The sequence below is a fragment of the Hemiscyllium ocellatum genome, chromosome 5 (assembly GCF_020745735.1).
Source record: "Hemiscyllium ocellatum isolate sHemOce1 chromosome 5, sHemOce1.pat.X.cur, whole genome shotgun sequence".
Taxonomy (NCBI): Eukaryota; Metazoa; Chordata; class Chondrichthyes; order Orectolobiformes; family Hemiscylliidae; genus Hemiscyllium; species Hemiscyllium ocellatum.
Genome location: NC_083405.1, coordinates 16,245,101 through 16,264,827, shown reverse-complemented (window position 1 = coordinate 16,264,827; position 19,727 = coordinate 16,245,101). Strand labels below are relative to the sequence as shown.

The 19,727-nt window shown below is 42.9% G+C and overlaps 1 protein-coding gene across 1 annotated transcript in view; it reads right to left on the bottom strand.

Moving 5' to 3' along the window:
• ankhb (ANKH inorganic pyrophosphate transport regulator b) overlaps positions 1 to 16,371 on the bottom strand; it is a 119,181-nt gene extending 102,810 nt beyond the window's left edge. Inside the window, exon 1 of the mRNA XM_060825318.1 lies at positions 15,889 to 16,371. Within this exon, the coding sequence (XP_060681301.1) occupies positions 15,889 to 15,987 (99 nt within the window). The 5' untranslated portion in view covers positions 15,988 to 16,371. The remainder of the gene's footprint in view (positions 1 to 15,888) is intronic.
• Between the last annotated feature and the right edge of the window lie 3,356 nt (positions 16,372 to 19,727).

The following is a 19,727-nucleotide window of genomic DNA, read 5'->3' as shown; positions in this document are numbered from 1 at the left end:
CTTGAAGCCAGCCTTCATAGCTCAAAAGTGGGGAAGCTATGACATCAGTACAAGAGGCCATTGAGAGCCTGTGCTGAGATTTCTTTTTAAGTAATCTGTTGAGAGATATTGCTACCCACCTCTGGAAAGGTAAGACACAAATGTAGGCCTCTTGGCTCAGAGGTAGGGACACCATCTCTGAGGCCACGAGCAGCCAGTGCTGACTGGCAATTATGGTGCAATTAGGCAAAATTTCAGATGCAGGGGATGGGGAAGGAAACTGCAGAGGGTGGGGACAATTGAAATGTAGAGCTTATTCAAGGAACAGCTACTCTGGGTCCTTGATATGTATATACCTAACAGGCAGGGAGGTGGTTGTTGAGAGGGGGAGCCATGGTTTACTAAAGAAGTTGAAGCTCTTATCAAGAGAAAGGAGAAGGCTTATGTGAGGATGAGGCGTGAAGGCTCAGTTAGGCAGCTTGAGAGTTATAAAAGCTAGCCAAAAAAAAGATCAAAAGAGGATAAGAAGAGCCAGGAGGGGTTATGAGAAGTTGTTAGTGGATAGGATTAAGGAAAACCCTAAAAAAGGTCTTCTACAGGTATATCAGGAATAAACCTGAAGCGGGAGATGGCACAGGGCAGGGTGACAGTCACATGGACACACAAGATGGCCACTGAGCCATCAGTGGGCCACTTGACACTAAGATGGCTGCCAGATCACTAATGTGGAGAGAGACAGCAGAGCAAATACAGACTGCCTGGAGCCACCAGAATGCCAGCACAATCTACTCACAACCTAGTTAATTAGTTTAAGGCAGGTGGGGGAAGAGACTACGAGTAACATACCCTGGCTGCTGAAGTGTGTGGGTCCAACCAACACCTTTGATAGAAATGCTAAAAGCTTGATATGGACTCAATACTAAATGCTAATAGCCAGGGCTGCAGTAATCATTCTTCTCAGGAAGAGCAATTAGTGCCCATTACTACAGCAATAGACTTCCACGCAGACATTGAAACTGGCAATGTCTGCATTGAAACTAACAACAAACCGTGCTGAAATTAACGAAGGCTGCGCTGGAACTGAATGACTATCAAAACGATCAATGATTCTGCAATGATAAGCATAAACAAATCATGTAACAAAGACAAAAACAATCTCATCACTGACCTATTGTATCACAAGATGTATAAAAGTATCTTGACATGTGCTCCGGGTCAACAGAAGAATCGCAGCTGAGCACTGTGCTGTTGGAGTCTCTCTCCACTCCCACCACCACCGGAGTTTCCGGCAATAAACACTGTCATTGAACTCCGATTCGGAGACCGGTGATTTTCCCCATAACAAAACAAAAATGACTAGAGTAAGATTAGGGCCAAAGACAGTAGCGGGAAGTTGTGTATGGCATCTGAGGACACAGGGGAAGCACTTACTGAATACTTTTTGTCAGTATTCACATTGGAAAAGGGTAGTGTTAGTGAGAATACAGAGATACAGATTATTAGATTAGATGGGATTGCAGTTGACAGAGGAGGTTTTAATCTATTTTCAGGTCCTTCAAAATTGCAAAGTCCCCTGGGCCAGATGGGATTTACCCTCAGATTCTCTGGGAGGCCAGGGAGACTGTAGAGCCTTTGACTTATATTGTCTACAGGAATAATGGCAGAGACCAGAAGGTAGCAAATGTTGTTCCCTTGTTTAAAGAGAAGAATCGGGACAACCCTGAATTATAGGCCAGTGAGCCTTACTTCAGTTGTGGGCAAGGTGTTGGAAAACTTTACAACAGATAGGATTTATAATCATCTGGAAAGGAATAATTTGATTAGGGATAGTCAACATTGTTTTGTGAAGGGTAGGTCGTGCCTAACTAACCTTATTCAGCTCTTCGAGAAGGTGACAAAACAGGTGGATGGGAGTGAAGTGGTTGTTGTGGTGTATATGAATTTCAGTAAGGAGTTTGATAAGGCTCCCCACAAGGCTATTGCACAAAATACAGAATTTCAGAATGGAGGGTGATTTAGCAGTTTGGATCAGAAATTGGCTGGCTGAAAGACAGAGGGTGGTGGCTGAAGGGAAACGTTCAACCTGAGGCTCAGTTACCTGTGGTGTACAGCAAAGATCTTTTTGGGGCCACTGCTGTCATTTTTATAGATGATCTGGACATGGGCATAGAAGGATAGGTTAGTAAGTTTACAGATGGCACTAAAGGTCAATGGAGTTGCAGATAGTGAAGGATGTTGTGGATTACAGAGGGACATAGATAAGCTGCAGAGCTGGACTGAGAGGTGGCAAATGAAGTTTGAGGTAGTTCACTTTAGAAGTAGTAACAGGAATGCAGAGTACTGGGCTATTGGTAAAATTCTTGGCAGTGTAGATGAACAGAGATGTGTGTCCAGGTGCATAAGTCCCTGAAAGTTGCCACCCAGGTTAACAGGGTTAAGATGGCATATGGTGTGTTGGCGTTTATTGGTAGAGGGATTGAGTTTCAGAGCCACAAAGTTATGCTTCAGTTGTAAGGCTGCATCTAGAGTACAGTGTACAGTGCTGGTCACCGCATTATAGGAAGGATGTGGAAGCTTTGGCAAAAGATTCAGAGGAGATTTACTAGGATGTTGCCTGGTATGGAGGGAAGGTCTTAAAGGGAAGGCTGAGGGAACGGAGGCTGTTTTCTTGGAGAGAAGGTTGAGAGATGACTTAAATCGAGACGTACAAGATAATCAGAGTTAGATATTTTGCCTAATGAGAGCCTTTTACGTCGGATGGTGATCGCTAACATGAGGGGAAATAGCTTTGAGGGGTAATAGATTTAGGACAGATATCTGGGGTAGTTTCTTTACTCAGTAGTAGGGGCGTGGAATGGCCTGCTTGCAACAGTAGTAATTTGCCAACATTAAGGGCATTTAAATGGGCATTGTATAATTTTGGAATGGTGTAGGTTGGATGGGCAGATTAATTTCACAGGTTGGCGCAACATCGAGGGCCAAAGGGACTGTACTGCACTGTAACATTCTATGTTCTATGTTCTAGCTGTTTATAGACTTGCAGCTGCTGAATGATTTGCTGCTTGCCTTTTAAAACAAAGCTTTCAAAAATGAGGAAATAAATGTTGGAGAAAGTCAGCAGACCTAGCAGCCTCTCTGGAATCAATGGGTATTCGGGCACATTTTTTCTGCTGGTTGTGTCCTAACACCCATTGTCTGACAGACAGGAAGACTGTTGTAGTTGTTGGAGGTCAGTCGTCTCAGCTGCAGGACATCGCTGCAGGAGTTCCTCAGGGTAGTGTCCTAGGCCCAACCATCCTCAGCTACTTTGATGAACTTTCCTGCACCAGTAAAGGTCAGAAGTGGGGATGTTTGGCAATGATTGCCTCATGTTCAGCCACCATTCACGACTTCTCAGATACATGTTCAAATGCAACAAGATCTGGATAATATCCAGTCTTTGGCTGAAAAGAGGCAAGTAATATTTGCACCACATAATGTAACATCTCCCCTTGATAATATTGAATGCCCCACTATCCATACTCTGTTGTGGGTTATGATTGACCAGGGCTCACCACAAACACTGTGGCTACAAAAGCAGGGAAGAGGCTGGAAATACCACGCAATTAACTCATCTCATGACTCCCCAAAGCCCAACCACAATCTATGAGGTACAAGTCAGGAATGTAATGGAATAATTCCCACTTGCCTAGATGGATGCAGCTTCAATGACACTCAAAAAGCTTGACTCCATCCAGGACACAGCAGCCTGCTTGACTGGCCCATAACCACAAGTATTCAAATCCCTCCACCACTGATGCACAGTACCAGCAGTGTGTATATCTACAAGATCCACTATAGAAATTCATGAAAAAGATCCTTCAACAGCACTTTCCAAACCCAAAACCATTTCTTTTAGAAGCAAAAAGACAGCAGGTACATGGGAATACCACAACCTGCAAGTCACCCTCCAAGGCACTCACCATCTTGACTTGAAAATATATCACCGTTCCTTCACTGTCGCTGGGTCAAAGTTCTGGGATTTCCTAAGGACATTGTTGGTTGATCTACAGCATGCAGACTACAATGGTTCAAGAAGGCAGCTCACCATCACCTTCTCAAGGGGGAAATGGGCTTAGAGAAAAAAAATGATAGCCAGCCAGCAATACCCAGTCCCATGAATGAATTAAGAAGTCTTAGTGGTTTGAGTCTGGTAATGATCTTCAGAACTAAAAAGTGTTGGGAAATAATTTTGGCATAAGCAGATGGTATAAGGTCCAGTGTAAAATATCACTTTCTCCTAGATACTCTCAGTTCTAAAAGAAGGAAGGGTCACCGGCCTTGAAACGTGAACTCTGTTTTCTCCCATAGTGGGCGGCACGGTGGCACAGTGGCACAGTGGTTAGCACTGCTGCCTCACAGCGCCTGAGACCCGGGTTCAATTCCCGACTCAAGCGACTGACTGTGTGGAGTTTGCACGTTCTCCCCGTATCTGCGTGGGTTTCCTCCGGGTGCTCCGGTTTCCTCCCACAGTCCAAAGATGTGCGGGTCAGGTGAATTGGCCATGCTAAATTGCCCGTAGTGTTAGGTAAGGGGTAAATGTAGGGGTATGGGTGGGTTACGCTTCGGCGGGTCGGTGTGGACTTGTTGGGCCGAAGGGCCTGTTTCCACACTGTAAGTAATCTAAGTAATCTAATCTAATCTAAAGATGCTGCCAGAACTTGAACTTACCCAGCTATATCGGTTTGCTTCATATTTTCCACACCTGCAGTTCTGTGTTAAAGCACAAATAGGAGTGTGGAAACTTAAAATCATGCAGTCAGTTTTTCCAAGTTATTGAAATCAATGGAGAACTTGAGGCTGTAAAAAGTCTAAGTGGAAATTTAAGTGTTCCGAGACTGCACTGCACATAAATTTTCAGTTTCAAATTTCCAGCATCCACAGGATTTAGCTTTTATGTGATTACTCTTAAAGTAGTCTTTTTTTGGTTTCATTCTCTTTGGATTCTTGTTTTCGGTGTTGGCTTCTTCAGGTCTTTACACCAATGTCCACCGCTGCCAGTGTTTTTACAACAGTAATGAGATGCCTACCAATGAGGTAGAATGTAGCTTTGTTACACTTAGGGCTTTTTAGTCATCTGTGAGAAGGATGAACCACAAACAATTCTCAGCATAAGAGACTCTCAGTAACTATATAAAAAGTTACAGTAACTCTTCAGCACATTGTACTACCAATAAGTGTTAGGTTGGGTGCCTTTGTTTCAAATTCATGTTAATGTTTCATGCTGTGCATACTTTCTGACCTGTTCTAGCATTGCCTCAACTGCCTAGAATGTTCCACCCAGTGTCTGTTTTACATATCAGTGGACTGAACTCCGGCTTAGAGCAGATTAACCCTTTATCTTATACAACACTAACCTTTGACAAAATCGTTCATGAATCCAGTGTGCACCGCATGTATCTACATATGAAGGCAGCATACACACCTCAAAAGCAACTGGCAAAATATTTTAGTTTAAAAAAAAATCACAACCCCAGATCATAGTCCAAACAGGTTTACGTGATGGTGCTGCTCCTTAGTCAAGTAACTAGTGGGGGCAGGACCATAGGACACAGAATTTACAGTAAAAGATCAAAGTGTCATACAACTGAAGCAATGTGTTGAACAAACCTAGAGCGCTGTTAAGTCTTTCATCACTTAGAATAGGGATGCAGGTCTCAATTGATCAAAACGTAAACCCCATTCTAAAAGATTGGGGTGGCTCAATGACTAGCACTGCTGCCTCACAGCACCAGGTACCCGGGTTCGATTTCAGCCTCAGGCAACTTAGCATGGCCATGCTAAATTGCCCATACTGTGAGGTGCATTAGTCAGGGGTTATTATGGGGAGTGGGTCTGGGTAGGTCACTCTTCGGAGGGTTAGTGTGGACTTGTTGGGCCGAAGGATTTGTTTCCACACTATAGGGAATCTATTCTCAAGATGAAAGACTTAACCGCAATCTAAGTTTGTTCAATACATTGCATCAGGTTGTATGACACTTTCATCGCTTACCATAAATTCTGTGTCCTATGATCCTGCCCCACTAGTTACCTGATGGAGTAGCAGCACTCTGAAAGCTAGCACTTTCAAATAAAGTTGCTGGAGTTGTGATCTTGAAACTTTGTCCACCCCAGTCCAACGCTGGCACCTCCACATCAAAATATTGTAGTACAGGCCACTGAGTATTCAAACAATACATCCACTGACTGAACTGTTCTGACCAACTCTGAGCAGGTGGCAAACTTTATAATGGCCTGCTGCACAACCCTGTGATCATGAGAACAACATCATTTACTACCATCTGAAGAGTAAAGAGAAGGATAGAGGAAGTAAAAGAAGGGGGAGGAGAGACCAGAAAGACCGGGGTAGCGCGGCAAGGCAAAGGGAGGAGAGGAAAGGAGACTGAGATAAAGAACGCAGACATTCTCTCAACCTGTCTAGAGTCAAGAAGTCAATTTTGCCATAGAAAAATCGAAATAATTTCTCAGCGCACGCCAAATCAAAGTTTGTTTCATAATAAAAATGGGAAATAAAAGTGAATTCTTGTGCAGGAGACACACTGGTTCGTTGGAACACTTGCAGCACAGCCTTACATACACTGTCACTTGGGCTTTATGGAGAATTTGAGCTACTTTCTAATTAAGTTTCAAAATAACGTAAGAACTCGGAGCAGGAGTAGACAACTCAGCCCCTTGAAAGCCTGCTCCACGAATCGATACAATCATGGCTGATCTCATCCCAGCCCCAACTCACCTTCCCTGCTCATGCTCCATAACTCTTCAACCCATTAAAAAGCCACCGCCTCCTCCAATTTATTAATGTCCTGGCATCCACCATAATCTGGGGGAGCGAATTCAACAGATTCACAACCTCTTTGGAGGGAAGTAATTTCTCCCCATAGATTCTCATTTTTCTAAACTCTAGAGGGGAAAGGACTAAACTGCTCAATTTCTCTTCATAAGATAACCCCCTCATCTCTGGGATCAATCTAATGAACTTCCTTTGAACTGTCTCCAATACAACTACCATCCCTCAAGTAAGGAAGCAAAATGCTGTCTCACTAACGCCTTGTACAGTTGCAACAACACTCCCCACCTTTATATTCTACTCCTTTAGCGATAATGGCAAAATTGTATTTGCCTTCCTTACTACCCGCTGTTCCCTCAATTCATGCACACGGTCACCCAGATCCCTCTACACCAAAGCACTCTGAAGTTTCTCTCTGAACAATAAAGATGCATTTCTACTCTTCCAATCAAAATACATCCATACTTACCCATGTTAAAGTTTGCTTGCCAAATTTTGGCCCCATTCACCAAACCTAACAATATCCATTTGTAAATTCCTTATTTCTTCATTGCAACTCACTTATTTTAGTGGCATCTACAAATTTGGCTATAGTACTTTCAACCCATGTCAAGTCATTAATATATAGATTGTAAGTAGTTGGGGTTTCAATAACCAAATCCAGTGGGACTCCCATTGGTTACATCTTGCCAACCAGAAAATGATCCATTTATAGAACATTGAACAACACAGGGCCTGTTCTGCACTTCGGCCCTCGATGTTGCGCCAACCTGTGAACTATTCTCAGCTCGTCCCCCTACACAATCCCAAAATCATCCATTGTTTAAATCTCCCTAATGTGGCTGAGTTAACCAAATTAGCAGGCAGGGCATTCCATGCCCTTACCACTCTCTGTGTAAAGATCCTGCCTCTGACATCTGTCTTAAATCTATCACCCCTCAATTTGTAATTCTGCCCCTTGTACACACTGATGTCATCATCCTAGGAAAAAGACCTTCACTGTCTACCCTAACTAATCCTGATCATCTTGTATATCTATATCAAATCCTCTCTTAGCCTTCTTCTTTCCAATGAGAACAGACCCAAGTCTCTCAGCATTTCCTCATAAGACCTTCCCCCCAGACCAGGCAACATCCTGGTAAATCTCCTCTGCACCTTTTCCAAGGCTTCCACATCCTTCCCGAAATATAGGGACCAGAACTGTACACAATGTTCGAAGTGCGGCCGCACCAGTGTTTTTGTACAGTTGTATCTTTTATATTTCATCTCTACCCCATTTCCAAAATCAGGTGGGTGAGCTTTACAGGGCTGAAATATAAGCTTTCTTAGTGCACAGTAGTGCATAAACACTCGTCTCTGTATGGTACTAAAGCTTTGTCCTTTACACACGGGATCAGAAACGTTCAAAGACAAAACAGTTTGTCTGGGACATGTAATTTGATTCTGTCTGCTGTGGAGTACATTCAATTTTCTCCATTAATGTGTAATTGTCAGATAAGCAAGTTAGCTGCAGAACTCACTGATTAAATAGTAATGATTGAGAAAGGTGCACACGTGAACAGTGATATGGCAGAATACACAAAGTGAAGATGAAGTTAGCTTTGTGATACCTAGTACTTGAAGTTGCCATTTACGTTTTCTTGGCTTGTAACACAAAAATAGTGATACAATATTAGTGAGTCTGTTGCTTTGGAGGTTTAAGTTATTTTCTTGCCTTTTCTAAGACATCAAAATTCTTTAATTCATAATAAAAATGGGGCAAAATCAACACTATAGCTGTAAGAGAAAATTATTTACTGCAAGAGGACATGGTAAATACTCAATAGCTTCTGGTGGTGTCAATGCATAGGAAGCGAGTCAGGATTTGCATTTGCTAGTCAGTAAAATGGTAAGGCTTCAGGGCAGAAGTAGAACACATGGCCCATTGTGTCTGTTCTGCCATTCAACAAGATGAAGGGTTATTAGATAACCCTCAACTCCACTTTCCTATAATTTTCCATAATCCTTGATTCCCTTACTGATTAAAAATCTATTTCAGCCTTTAATATACTTTGTGACCGATCCTCTACAGCCCTCCGCAGTTAAAAATAAAGTTCCATAGATTCACAACCCTCAAGAAAGGTTTCCTCATCTGTTTTTAAATGGGTGAACCCTTACGTAAATAAGCCCTGTGGTTCCAGTGTTTCCCATAATGGAAAAACAATTTCTCCACATCTACCCTGTCAAACCCCCAAAACCTTACAGGGTTCAATAAGGTATCCTCTCACTTTTCTAAATTTCAACAAGTACAAGCCCAGCCTATTCCACCTCTCCCTTCACACTCAGAATCAAAATACAGAACATTCCCTGGCCTGTCTGTAAAGCCAATATATCTTTGCTTCGCTAAAAAGGACCAAACTTGTTCACTGTATTCTAGGGGTGATGTGGAATATTTTTAAAATCAAGACATCCTCATTTTCAAATAACAGGCAACAAGCATTTGCCTTCCCTGTTACCTGCTGAATTTGTTTGCTAGCTTTTTGTGATTTATGTACAAGGATCCAAAAACCCTCGATGTTCCAGCTTTCTGAAATCTGTCTCCATTTAAATAGTACGGAGTTCTTCTTCCTACCAAAGTGCATAATCTCACATTTTCCGACATTATATTCCATCTGCCAAGCTTCTACCTACACACATGACCTGATTATATTCCTTTGTAGATTTGTGTCATCCTCATCACTTGCCTTTCCACAAAATGGTTACCTCACATTCACTTTCCTCATTCAAGAGAGGAGTATATATTGTAAATTAATAGAGATCAATATTTTTGATCCTACGACATTCCACCAGAGTTAGTTTACAATCCTGAAAATGCCCCTTCATCCAAACTCAATTAGCTAATCCCTATTCATGTGGCAGCATGGTGGCTCAGTGGTTAGCACTGTTGCACTTACAGTGCCAGGGGCCCAGATTCAATTCCCACCTTGGGCAAATGTCTGTGTGAAGTTTGCACGTTCTGCCCATGTCTGCATGAGTTTCCTCTGAGTGCTCCGGTTTCCTCCCACAACCCAATGATGTGCAGTTTAGTGAATTGGCCATGCTAAATTGCCCATAGTGTTCAGGGATATGTAGGTTAGGTGCATTGTAGAGTAGTAGGGGAATAGGTCTGAGTGGGTTACCCTACAGAGGGTCGGTGTGGGCCTGTTGGGCCGAAGGGCCTGTTTCCACACTGTAGGGATTCTATGACATAACCCCAACCCACCATGGTCTCATCTTATTCAGCAGCTTTACTTTTTAGTACCTGAAGTGTCTTTTGGAAATTCTAATATGTTACTGTGCTGGTTCACCTTTCTCCATCTTGATTAGAGGAGATGCCAAAACATTCCCTTTCACGAACCTCAGAGGAACAGAAGGATCTTGGGATGCTTTTTCACAGATTCCTGAAGACAGCTAGACTGGTCAATAGTGTAGTTAAGACAGCACACAGGATGCTTGTTTTTACCAGATTTAAAAGCTGAAAGGTCTAATGCAGGAGGCAAGTACATAGTTAATGGCAAAAGCCTTAGTAGCATTAACTTAAAGCTTCTAGGTGTACAGGTCCACAGTTCCCTGAAAGTGACAACACAAATGGATAAGGTAAAAGCTTTGACAAAGGGTCAGTTAGACTCAAAACATCAGCTTTTTTCTCTCCTAACAGATGCTGCCTGACCTGCTGAGATTTTCCAGCATTTTCCCTTTTGGATAAGGCGGTCAAAGCAGCATACGGCAATTTTGCCCTCATTGGGCAGGCATAGAGTATAAAAGCTTGAGTCATGTAGCAGCTGTACAGAACGTTAGTTAAGTCATATTTGTAATATGGAGTGCAGAGCATGGTGCTGGAAAAGCACAGCAGGTCAGGCAGCATCTGAGGAGCAGGGGAAAATTGAATGAAGGGCTTATGCCCGAAACATCAGGAATGAGGCCTTTTCTAGCACCACCCTCTCAATTCTGATTAGATTAGACTTACAGTGTGGAAACAGGCCCTTCGGCCCAACAAGTCCACACCGATCCGCCGAAGCGCAACCCACCCATACCCCTACATTTACCCCTTACCTAACACTACGGGCAATTTAGCTTGGCCAATTCACCTGACCCACACATCTTTGTGACTGTGGGAGGAAACCAGAGCACCCGGAGGAAACCCACGCAGACACGGGGAGAACGTGCAAACTCCACACAGTCAGTCGCCTGAGTCGGGAATTGAACCCGGGTCTACAGGCGCTGTGAGGCAGCAGTGCTAACCACTGTGCCACCGTGCCGCCCGTGATCTCCAGCATCTGCAGTTCTCACTTTCTCCTAATAATGAGTGCAGTCTGGTCACCACACTACCAGAAGAATGTGGGAGCCAGTCCCCATCCACGCTAATATATAACCCCAACTCACCATCTTATTCAGCACCTTTATTTAGAACATAGAACATAGAAAAATACAGCACAGTACAGGCCCTTCGGCCACCTAACCAACACTAGCCCACTATCCTCCATATGCCTATCCAATGCCCATAAAGAGGGAGAGTCCACCACTGCTACTGGCAGGGCATTCCATGAACTCACAACTCGCTGAGTAAAGAATCTACCCCTAACATCAGTCCTATACCTACCACCCCTTAATTTAAAGCTATGCCCCCTCGTAATATCTGACTCCATACGTGGAAAAAGGTTCTCACTGTCAACCCTATCTAAACCCCTAATCATCTTGTACACCTCTATCAAGTCACCCCTAAACCTTCTTTTCTCCAATGAAAACAGCAGTACCTTAATCAGGAAGTTGCTGGTTTTGAGAGCATCAAGTATGAGGAGCGATTGGACAGAGTTTGTTTTCATTTGAATGTTGCAGGATGAAGGGCAACCCAATAGAAAAAGAGTAATAGATAGAATGGATAGCCAGTCTTTTCTCCAGGAGTAGAAAATGTCAGTTACTAGGTAAAAAAGGAGGAAAGGAGATGTGACAGGGATTTTTAAAAACAAGCACTGCCAGAGTGGTGGAGGAAGTGAAACACAGTGCAATAACCATTTTTAAAAGGCATCTTGATAGATATATGAATAGGCAAGGAACTAAAAGATACAGTGTAGAGCCAAAGATTTTTAAGTTTAGAAAGGGGTCATTTGTTGACACAGTCTTAGTAGGCTGAATGACCAGTTCCTCTGCAGACACATACAACTAATAGAATTTGTGTAGTAACTAGTCATGAAAAATGTTGTTTTAGTTCTTTTACTATTCAGATTTCAGGTCAAGCCTGACAGTTCACACCAATATCTCTGTACTTGCCTTAGTCTTGAATCAAAATACTGTATGGGATTACACAGCAATGGTAAAAAGACCTAAAAAATGATTGCTGAGAGATTTTTAATGGTGCAGCACAGTGCAAATAAGTTACACAATACCATGTTGGGAACTATTTTGGCACATCTGGAGTAAGTAGTACATTAATTCACAAATTAAGGATTTGCAAATGAAAAGCATAAGATTCAGGTTTGAAGGCCACACAGTTTCCACAAGCATATTTGCTAAATTCATAAAAATGTTGTACACTACAGCACGGTATTTTGTTTGTTATGAGAAGAGGGTGGTCTGTGTCATGACAGAACACTAACACATTTCTGCCACCACTAGTTGTGAGCCCCACAGCTGATTGTACTTCAAAAAACACCAGTGATAGTGTGTGTGTAAAATCAGTTATTTTTTAGTGATTACAGCAAGATCAACCTCAAAGCCTGGATTAACACAGCACTTTAATCAGAAGACAAGATAATTAAATCACAAAATTGCAGAATGAGGTCATTCAGCCTATCATGCTCTTACCTAGTGTCAATCTGCCACCTTTTACTCATATCCCAGTACAATTTACAAACCAAATACATTTCAGACCATTTGATTGCATCAGCTGAACCTACATGCTCCCCATTTCCAAGCAGTGCACTCCATACCCCTATCTACTCGCTTTATGGAAGTGTTTTTCTTACATCACTCTTGCTTCGTTTGTAGATTGTTTCAAATCTATGCCCTCTCTGTCTTTCTTTTACAAACAGAAACAGGTTTACCCCAACGACTCTGCCCAGCCTGTTCATGATTATCAAAACTTCAACAGATCTCCTCTCCAAGATGGTTAGTTCCAACTTCAAGCTATCCGCCTGTTGGAATTATTCTAGTAAATCACTTATGCACTCTCACCCATGTACTTGCATCTGTTCTACAACGTGGCACCTACATCTGTACACAAATCTCCAGACGAGGTCTGGTGTGTCTTCTGATGAGGGATCTCAATTGATACATCTGGTTTCACCCCTACACTGACTCCACAAACTCCCAATACCCTTCAACATCTAGTTGTTCAGAAATACTTGTAGGAATGCGGTCGCTGGTTGATGGTGAAGTTTATTCTGTCTTTCACCACATTTTGCTTGAAAGCACTCTTTCTTAATATGACTTTTATTTAGTTTTCTAATCAGTGATGTTACTGAGCATCTCTGGAGCAGGTGGAACTTGAACCTGTGCCTCCCTGGGTAGGGACACTACCATCATGCCACAATGGGCCCTCTGAAAGTAAATTGTATGTTTTACTATTAACATTGTCCATTGATTACTTCATGGAACAAATTCTATTATTTGCAGTCAGACCAGGAGGGATTGGCGTTACCCATGGCATTATGAGAAATAAATATTGTCAACAACTTACTTGGACAGAAATAGTGAACCATTGCATTTGCCTCTGAACTCAAATCAGAGAGATTGAGCAAAGTTAATCATGAAGACTTAGAACTTTAACAGTATGTTCAATTAAATGAAAGACATGACAAAGAAGACAGAAAGCCTTGTTTGCATGATAAACACTACAGAATCGGGTTGGGTTGAATGGTCTGTTTCTTTGCTGTGACTTCTATGTAAAGCAACCCTTTGCTATCAAAGGATCAGACTGAGACATCCCCTCAAATTAAGGATCAAGCTGATTCAGTGTCTGTTATCCTGCTAGAACATAATACATGCCACAAAATTTCAAACAAATGAAGTGTTGTGTATGTCAGACACACAAATATGGAAAGTATTCAGTGATAGTCTAGAACAAGCAAATCTCTTAAAAAAAACTATTTAAATGCTGACTTTAATCCAAAGAACAAGTGGAAATAGTTCAAAGTCACAATTGTGTTCCTCTTTCTCTGGACGACCAGCAATTTTCACTTCCACATGCCAATACTGTTGCCTTCAAAAAGGAGCATCCTTAGTCAACATCTCATTTCTGTTCCTCCAAGTTAGCGTCACATATTACAGGATTGCTGACTTGGATGTGGCCAGAATGATCACATGAGTAGTGATCATGTTGGAAACTAATATGATTGTGATAGAGATTTGCAGAAATGGAAAAAAAATCACATCCAAACCACTATGAAATAAAATCAAATTCAGATTTCTTTGACTGAGGCTAATTCCAATTGCTACAAACTATGTAGTGATCTGTGTTAGGCCAACTTAAGCAGCTAATTTTAGTTTCCAAAATTATATATCGCACCATAAAAATGGCAAAATAATTCATAATGTTTCACAAGAAGGATGAATAGATAATGAAGAGTAGGTAAGGGAGAAGATCAAATAGCTCATTGAAAAGGTTTATTTGGTGAATTTGAAGATAGAATTGGTGTAAATGTTTGGAAAAAAAATATTCCAGGTCATAGTCCTTAATGCTAAAGGCTTTGTTACAATTGGCAAGATGGAGTAGAAATACCCATTATGGGCAAATAGTAGAAGAGCACAGGTTTCAAACTTAAATTTGATGCTTGATATAATCTCAGAAGTAGAACTGATAATACTGTAGATAGGACTTCAGAAAACAAGGAGCTGTGGATGTTGATGATGACAGGACAAGTTAATTCTCAGCTATCTTACTGCTGTACCCATTCATCATATATAAGCCTTCATTTTGCTTGTAGGCAGACCATTCAATCAAAATGGCATAAAGTCAACCTGTACTCATTTGGATATCCATGCATGCTCACTTTGCAGCCAAGACAGGGGGATATCCTAGTTGCTTGTTCACCTTTTAGCTGCAGAGTTGACAGGCCAGAAATAACAATTGGTATAGATATAAAGGGAAGTCTTCACCATGACTTACTGCTACCTCCAGAGAAATTACATTGTCCCCTGTACTAATGTTCAAAATGGCATTAAAAAGATAATTGCAAATTTATTAATAATGGAGCTGCCTTTAATTCTTACGAGGATTTGATTGGAGAATTTTTCCACCAGCCTTCCCACATTATAAGGGCGGCTACCTTCCTTCGTTGGTCAGTAAACAAACAAACACTTTGATTCAGCAGCATGATGCAAATAGGAGTAGATTAATCTGTGGAGATACACACAATCTGGCTGATCAAATAAACCCTTCCCCAGCTGCAGCTGAGATAGAGGTCGCCGGGAGAGGCAGACTGCTGTAACTGGACCTTAATTGACAGACACCGTAATTAGCAGGTAGTGGAGGTGAATGGAAGGGGCTGGGTATTTAAAAATCGAGGCATGCAAGTCAGAATTTACATAAGACGCATACACCTATCAGACAGATAAGGAGAACTGCAGCTGATCTATTTTTAAACCACGAACTCTGACCACGGTTTTGGGGGAAGAGAACCTGATACATCGATATCCTATTATTATTATTATAATAATAGGATGTGAAATTCTGCATAACAAGGCCGAGGAATGGCAAGTGATCTAACGGATCCCAGCCTCTCGTGTCCACGCACTTTGACCGGGATTCCACTGGAGTCAAAATTGACCAAAAATAAATGGAATAATGGGGTTGCCCCAGATTTACAAGCTGATATGAGACGCCACCCTATAGAGAGGGGGCTGCAGCTGGTCAGAGGGAGCAGCCTCAAAGCCCCGGGGGTTGGGAGGGGGTGAAGCCTCCTGTCGGGTTCAATGCCTTTCAACGCCAAACATGTTTTTTTCCTACAGCCCAGCGGCGCATATTAAACATGACAGTGGCCGTCGGCTATTGACGTGCCGCTAGAGAGGGAGATAGAGGAAAAGGAAAAGTACGCCATGAATTAAATTGTTATAAACAAGTCACCGACCTGCTCCCCGAGATCTACCGCTATGTTGGTGACCGCTAGCGGGACGAGGAAGCGAACCAGCGGCCAGTAGTGGGTCTGGAATCCGGTCACTTTCAGCATGGCACCTGCTTCTCACAGCGGACATGCACGGATGGAGAGAGAGAGAGAGAGAGGGAGGAAGAAGGAGCTGAGGATTACAGCCGGCTGCAAGAGCTGACAACGACCGCTTTTCTCTCCGCACGGTATAAAAGAGGAGCTCGCCCAGAAGTTTCTTCCATTGTGGGCTGTGCTGTAAACAAGGGAAGGGGGTGGGGGGAAGACAAAAAAAAACCACAAACACACAGCAAAGCAAACGAGGCAGAAAACAATCGCGATTCACACCCACAAGCCTCTCTCAGTCGCGCAGAGGCAACATATGATGAGTGAAGGAAATGCTGAACAGCGGCTCAGGGTCATGAGGCAGAGACACGTGGGTCCCCATAATAGTCACAATCGCCAGCCCCTCTGTCAACGCCTCACTCACACACACATTTACTCAGTCAGTCCCCAGGCTCAAGGTGCCTCTGGTGTGATAGCGCAAGGGGAAGCGATTGGCATCATCGCTGCGGCGTGGGGTAGCAGCAAGAAGCACGGGGAAAGTCCAAAAGCAGCAGTAACGTATCCAAATGTCAAACGATAAAACAACAACCAGGTTATGGTCGGCAGGTTTAATTGGAAGCACTGGCTTTGGGAGCGTTGCTCCCGCATCGGGTGGTAAGAGTCAGAGAGATGTACAGCGTGGCAACAAACCCGTCCATCCCAACCCAATCTAGTCCCACCTGCCAGCACCCGGCCTATATCCCTCCAAACCCTTCCTATTCAAATACCCATCCAAATGCCTCTTAAATGTTGCAATTGTACCAGTCTCCACCACTTCCTCTGGCAGCTCATTCCATACATACCACTCTCTGTGTGAAAAAGTTGCCCCATAGGTCGCTTTTATATATTTCCACTCTCACCCTAAACATATGCCCTCTAGTTTTGGACTCCCCAACCCCAAGGAAAAGACTTTGTCTATTTATCCTATCCATTCCCCCTCGTAATTTTGTAAACCTCCATAAGGTCACCCCTCAGCCTCTGACACTCCAGGGAAAATAGCCCCAGCCTATTCAGCCTCTCCCTGTAGCTCATATCCTCCAACTCTGGCAACATCCTTGTAAATCTTTTCTGAACCCTTTCAAGTTTCACAACAGGAAGGAGCCCAGAATTGCACGCAATATTCCAACAGTGGCCACAACATGACCTCCCAACTCCTGTTCTCAATACTCTGACCAATAAAGGAAAACATACTAAACACCTTCTTCACTATCCTATCTACCTGCGACTCCGCTTTCAAGGAGTTGTGAACCTGCACTCCAAGGTCCCTGTTCAGCAACACTCCCTAGGACATTACCATTAAGTGTATAAGTCCTGCTAAGATTTGCTTTCCCAAAATGCAGCGCCTCGCATTTATCTGAATTAAACTCCATCTGCCACTTCTCAGCTCATTGGCCCATCTGGTCAAGATCCTGTTGTAATCTGAGGTAACCCTTTTTGCTGTCCACTACACATCCAATTTTGGTATCATTTGCAAACTTACTAACTGTACCTCTTATGCTCGCATCCAAATCATTTATGTAAATGACAAAAAGTAGAGGAACCAGTACCGATCCTTGTGGCACTCCACTGGTCACAGGCTTCCAGTCTGAAAGCTACCCTCCACCACCACCCTCTGTCTTCTCCCTTTAACCCAGTGTTGTGAAGGAGCAGTGATCCGAAAGCTAGTGTTTCCAACTAAACCTGTTGGACTATAACCTGGTGTTGTGTGATTTTTAGCTTTGTACAGTCCAGTCCAACACCGGCAAATCCAAATCATGTATCCAAATGTGAAAGGGTTACAACATGGCCATTGTTTGGTCTTTCAGGTACCAGAATGTTCCGAAGATTCAAAGGGATTCAATCTGCTGTTGATGGGTTGTCAGGGCGAGTCAAAATTAGGCGCCCGCGGGGCACCATGAGCCATCCCAGCAGTATGTTTCCACCATCATATTCACAGGTCATGGCCAGGCATTTAACCCTCGCTCAAACAATCACGTCAAACCAAGGCATCAGTCCTGGTTCAGAGAACAGAATACTCAAAAATGAGGCGCCAACCTGGTGAAGCTGCAACACAGAACAACACGTATGCTCCATACAGGGCCTTGGTGAGGCCACGCCTTGAGTACTGTGTGCAATTTTGGTCTCCTAGTCAAAGGAAGGACATTCTTGCTATTGGGTGAGTCCAGAGAAGGTTCACCAGGCTGATTCCTGGGATGGCAGGACTGACATATGAGGAAAGCTTGGATTGAGTGGGCTTGTACTTACTGGAATTTGAAGAATGTGAAGGGATCTCATAGAAACATGAAATGCTGATGGGTCTGGACAGGCTAGGTGCAGGAAGAATCTAATTAAACAATTCACTGGAGCAGGAAGCTCCACAAACATCCTTATCCTCAATGAAAGAATAGCTATGAAAACAGTTAAAGACAGTTCTGAAGCATTTACAACCAGAAGTGTTAAGCAGATGATGCATTGTGGTATATGGTTTGGCTGATCATTTCAAGTAGCTTTTTTATTGCCAACTCAATTCATGCCACCTGAAGAAACAGATGCAAATTAGCTACAGCAAAGCTTGCACATCTGACATCCCAGGAGTAGTACTGAAGACTTGTTCTCCCAAATGACTTGTGCCCCTAGCCAATCTATGCCAGAGCAGCTACGACATTGGCATCTGACAAACAATACTGAAAATTGCCCTGGTATGTACTGCCCACAAAATGGAGGGCAAACCAATCAGACCAATTATTATCTCATCAGTATATTCTCAATCAGCATTACAGAGATAGAAGGTGTCCTTGATAATGCTATCAAGTAGCAATGACTTGTTAAATCAAGGCCATTCAACTCTAGGTCTCACTACAGGCTTGGTCGAAATATGAACAAAAGAGCCAAACTCCAGCATGAGATGAGATTGATGTTAAGGCAACATTGATTGAATGCAGCACCAAGGAGCCCGAGCAAAATTAATGTAAGTGGAAATCAGGAAGAAAACCCTCAACTGGTTAACATCATACTTATCCCAAAAAAGGAATGGCTGCAATTGTTGGGGCTAATCTCTCAGGCCCAGGGTATCATTACTTGAATTCGTCAGTGTCAAGACCTGGACCCTTCTTCAGTTGCTTAATCAAAGAAGTTCCCTCCATCATAAGGTCAGAATTGGGATTGTTCACTGATAACCCCCATTCACAACTTCAGAGCCTGAATAAAAATTGAAAGAAGTGTGGATGCAGTAAATCAGAAACATAAAACAGAAAATGCTGGAAGACCTCAGAGGATATGGCAGCATTTGGATGTCTTAGAATGAATGAAGGTGGATAAATCTCCTGGTCCTGACCAGATATATCCAAAAACACTGCAAGAGGCGAGACAAGAAATTGCAGGGGCCCTAGTTGATATTTTTGCATCATCGTTAGCCACGGGTGAGGTCCTGAAAAACTGGAGGGTAGTGAATGCTGTACCATTATTCAAGAAGGGCTGCACGGAAAAGACTGAGAACGATAGATAGGTAAGCTTAATGTCTGTGGTGGGTAGGTTACTTGAGAAGATTCTGAGGTAAGACATACATGCATTTGGAAAGACAGGGTTTGATTAAGAGCAGTCAGCATGGCTTTGTGAGTAGGAGATGATGCCTCACATATTTGTTAGAGTTCTTTGACAAAGTGACCAGGAAGATTGATGGGGCAGGGCATTAGACATAGTCTACAGAGGAACCTCGATTATCCGAAGGACGCGGGTAGGGAGTA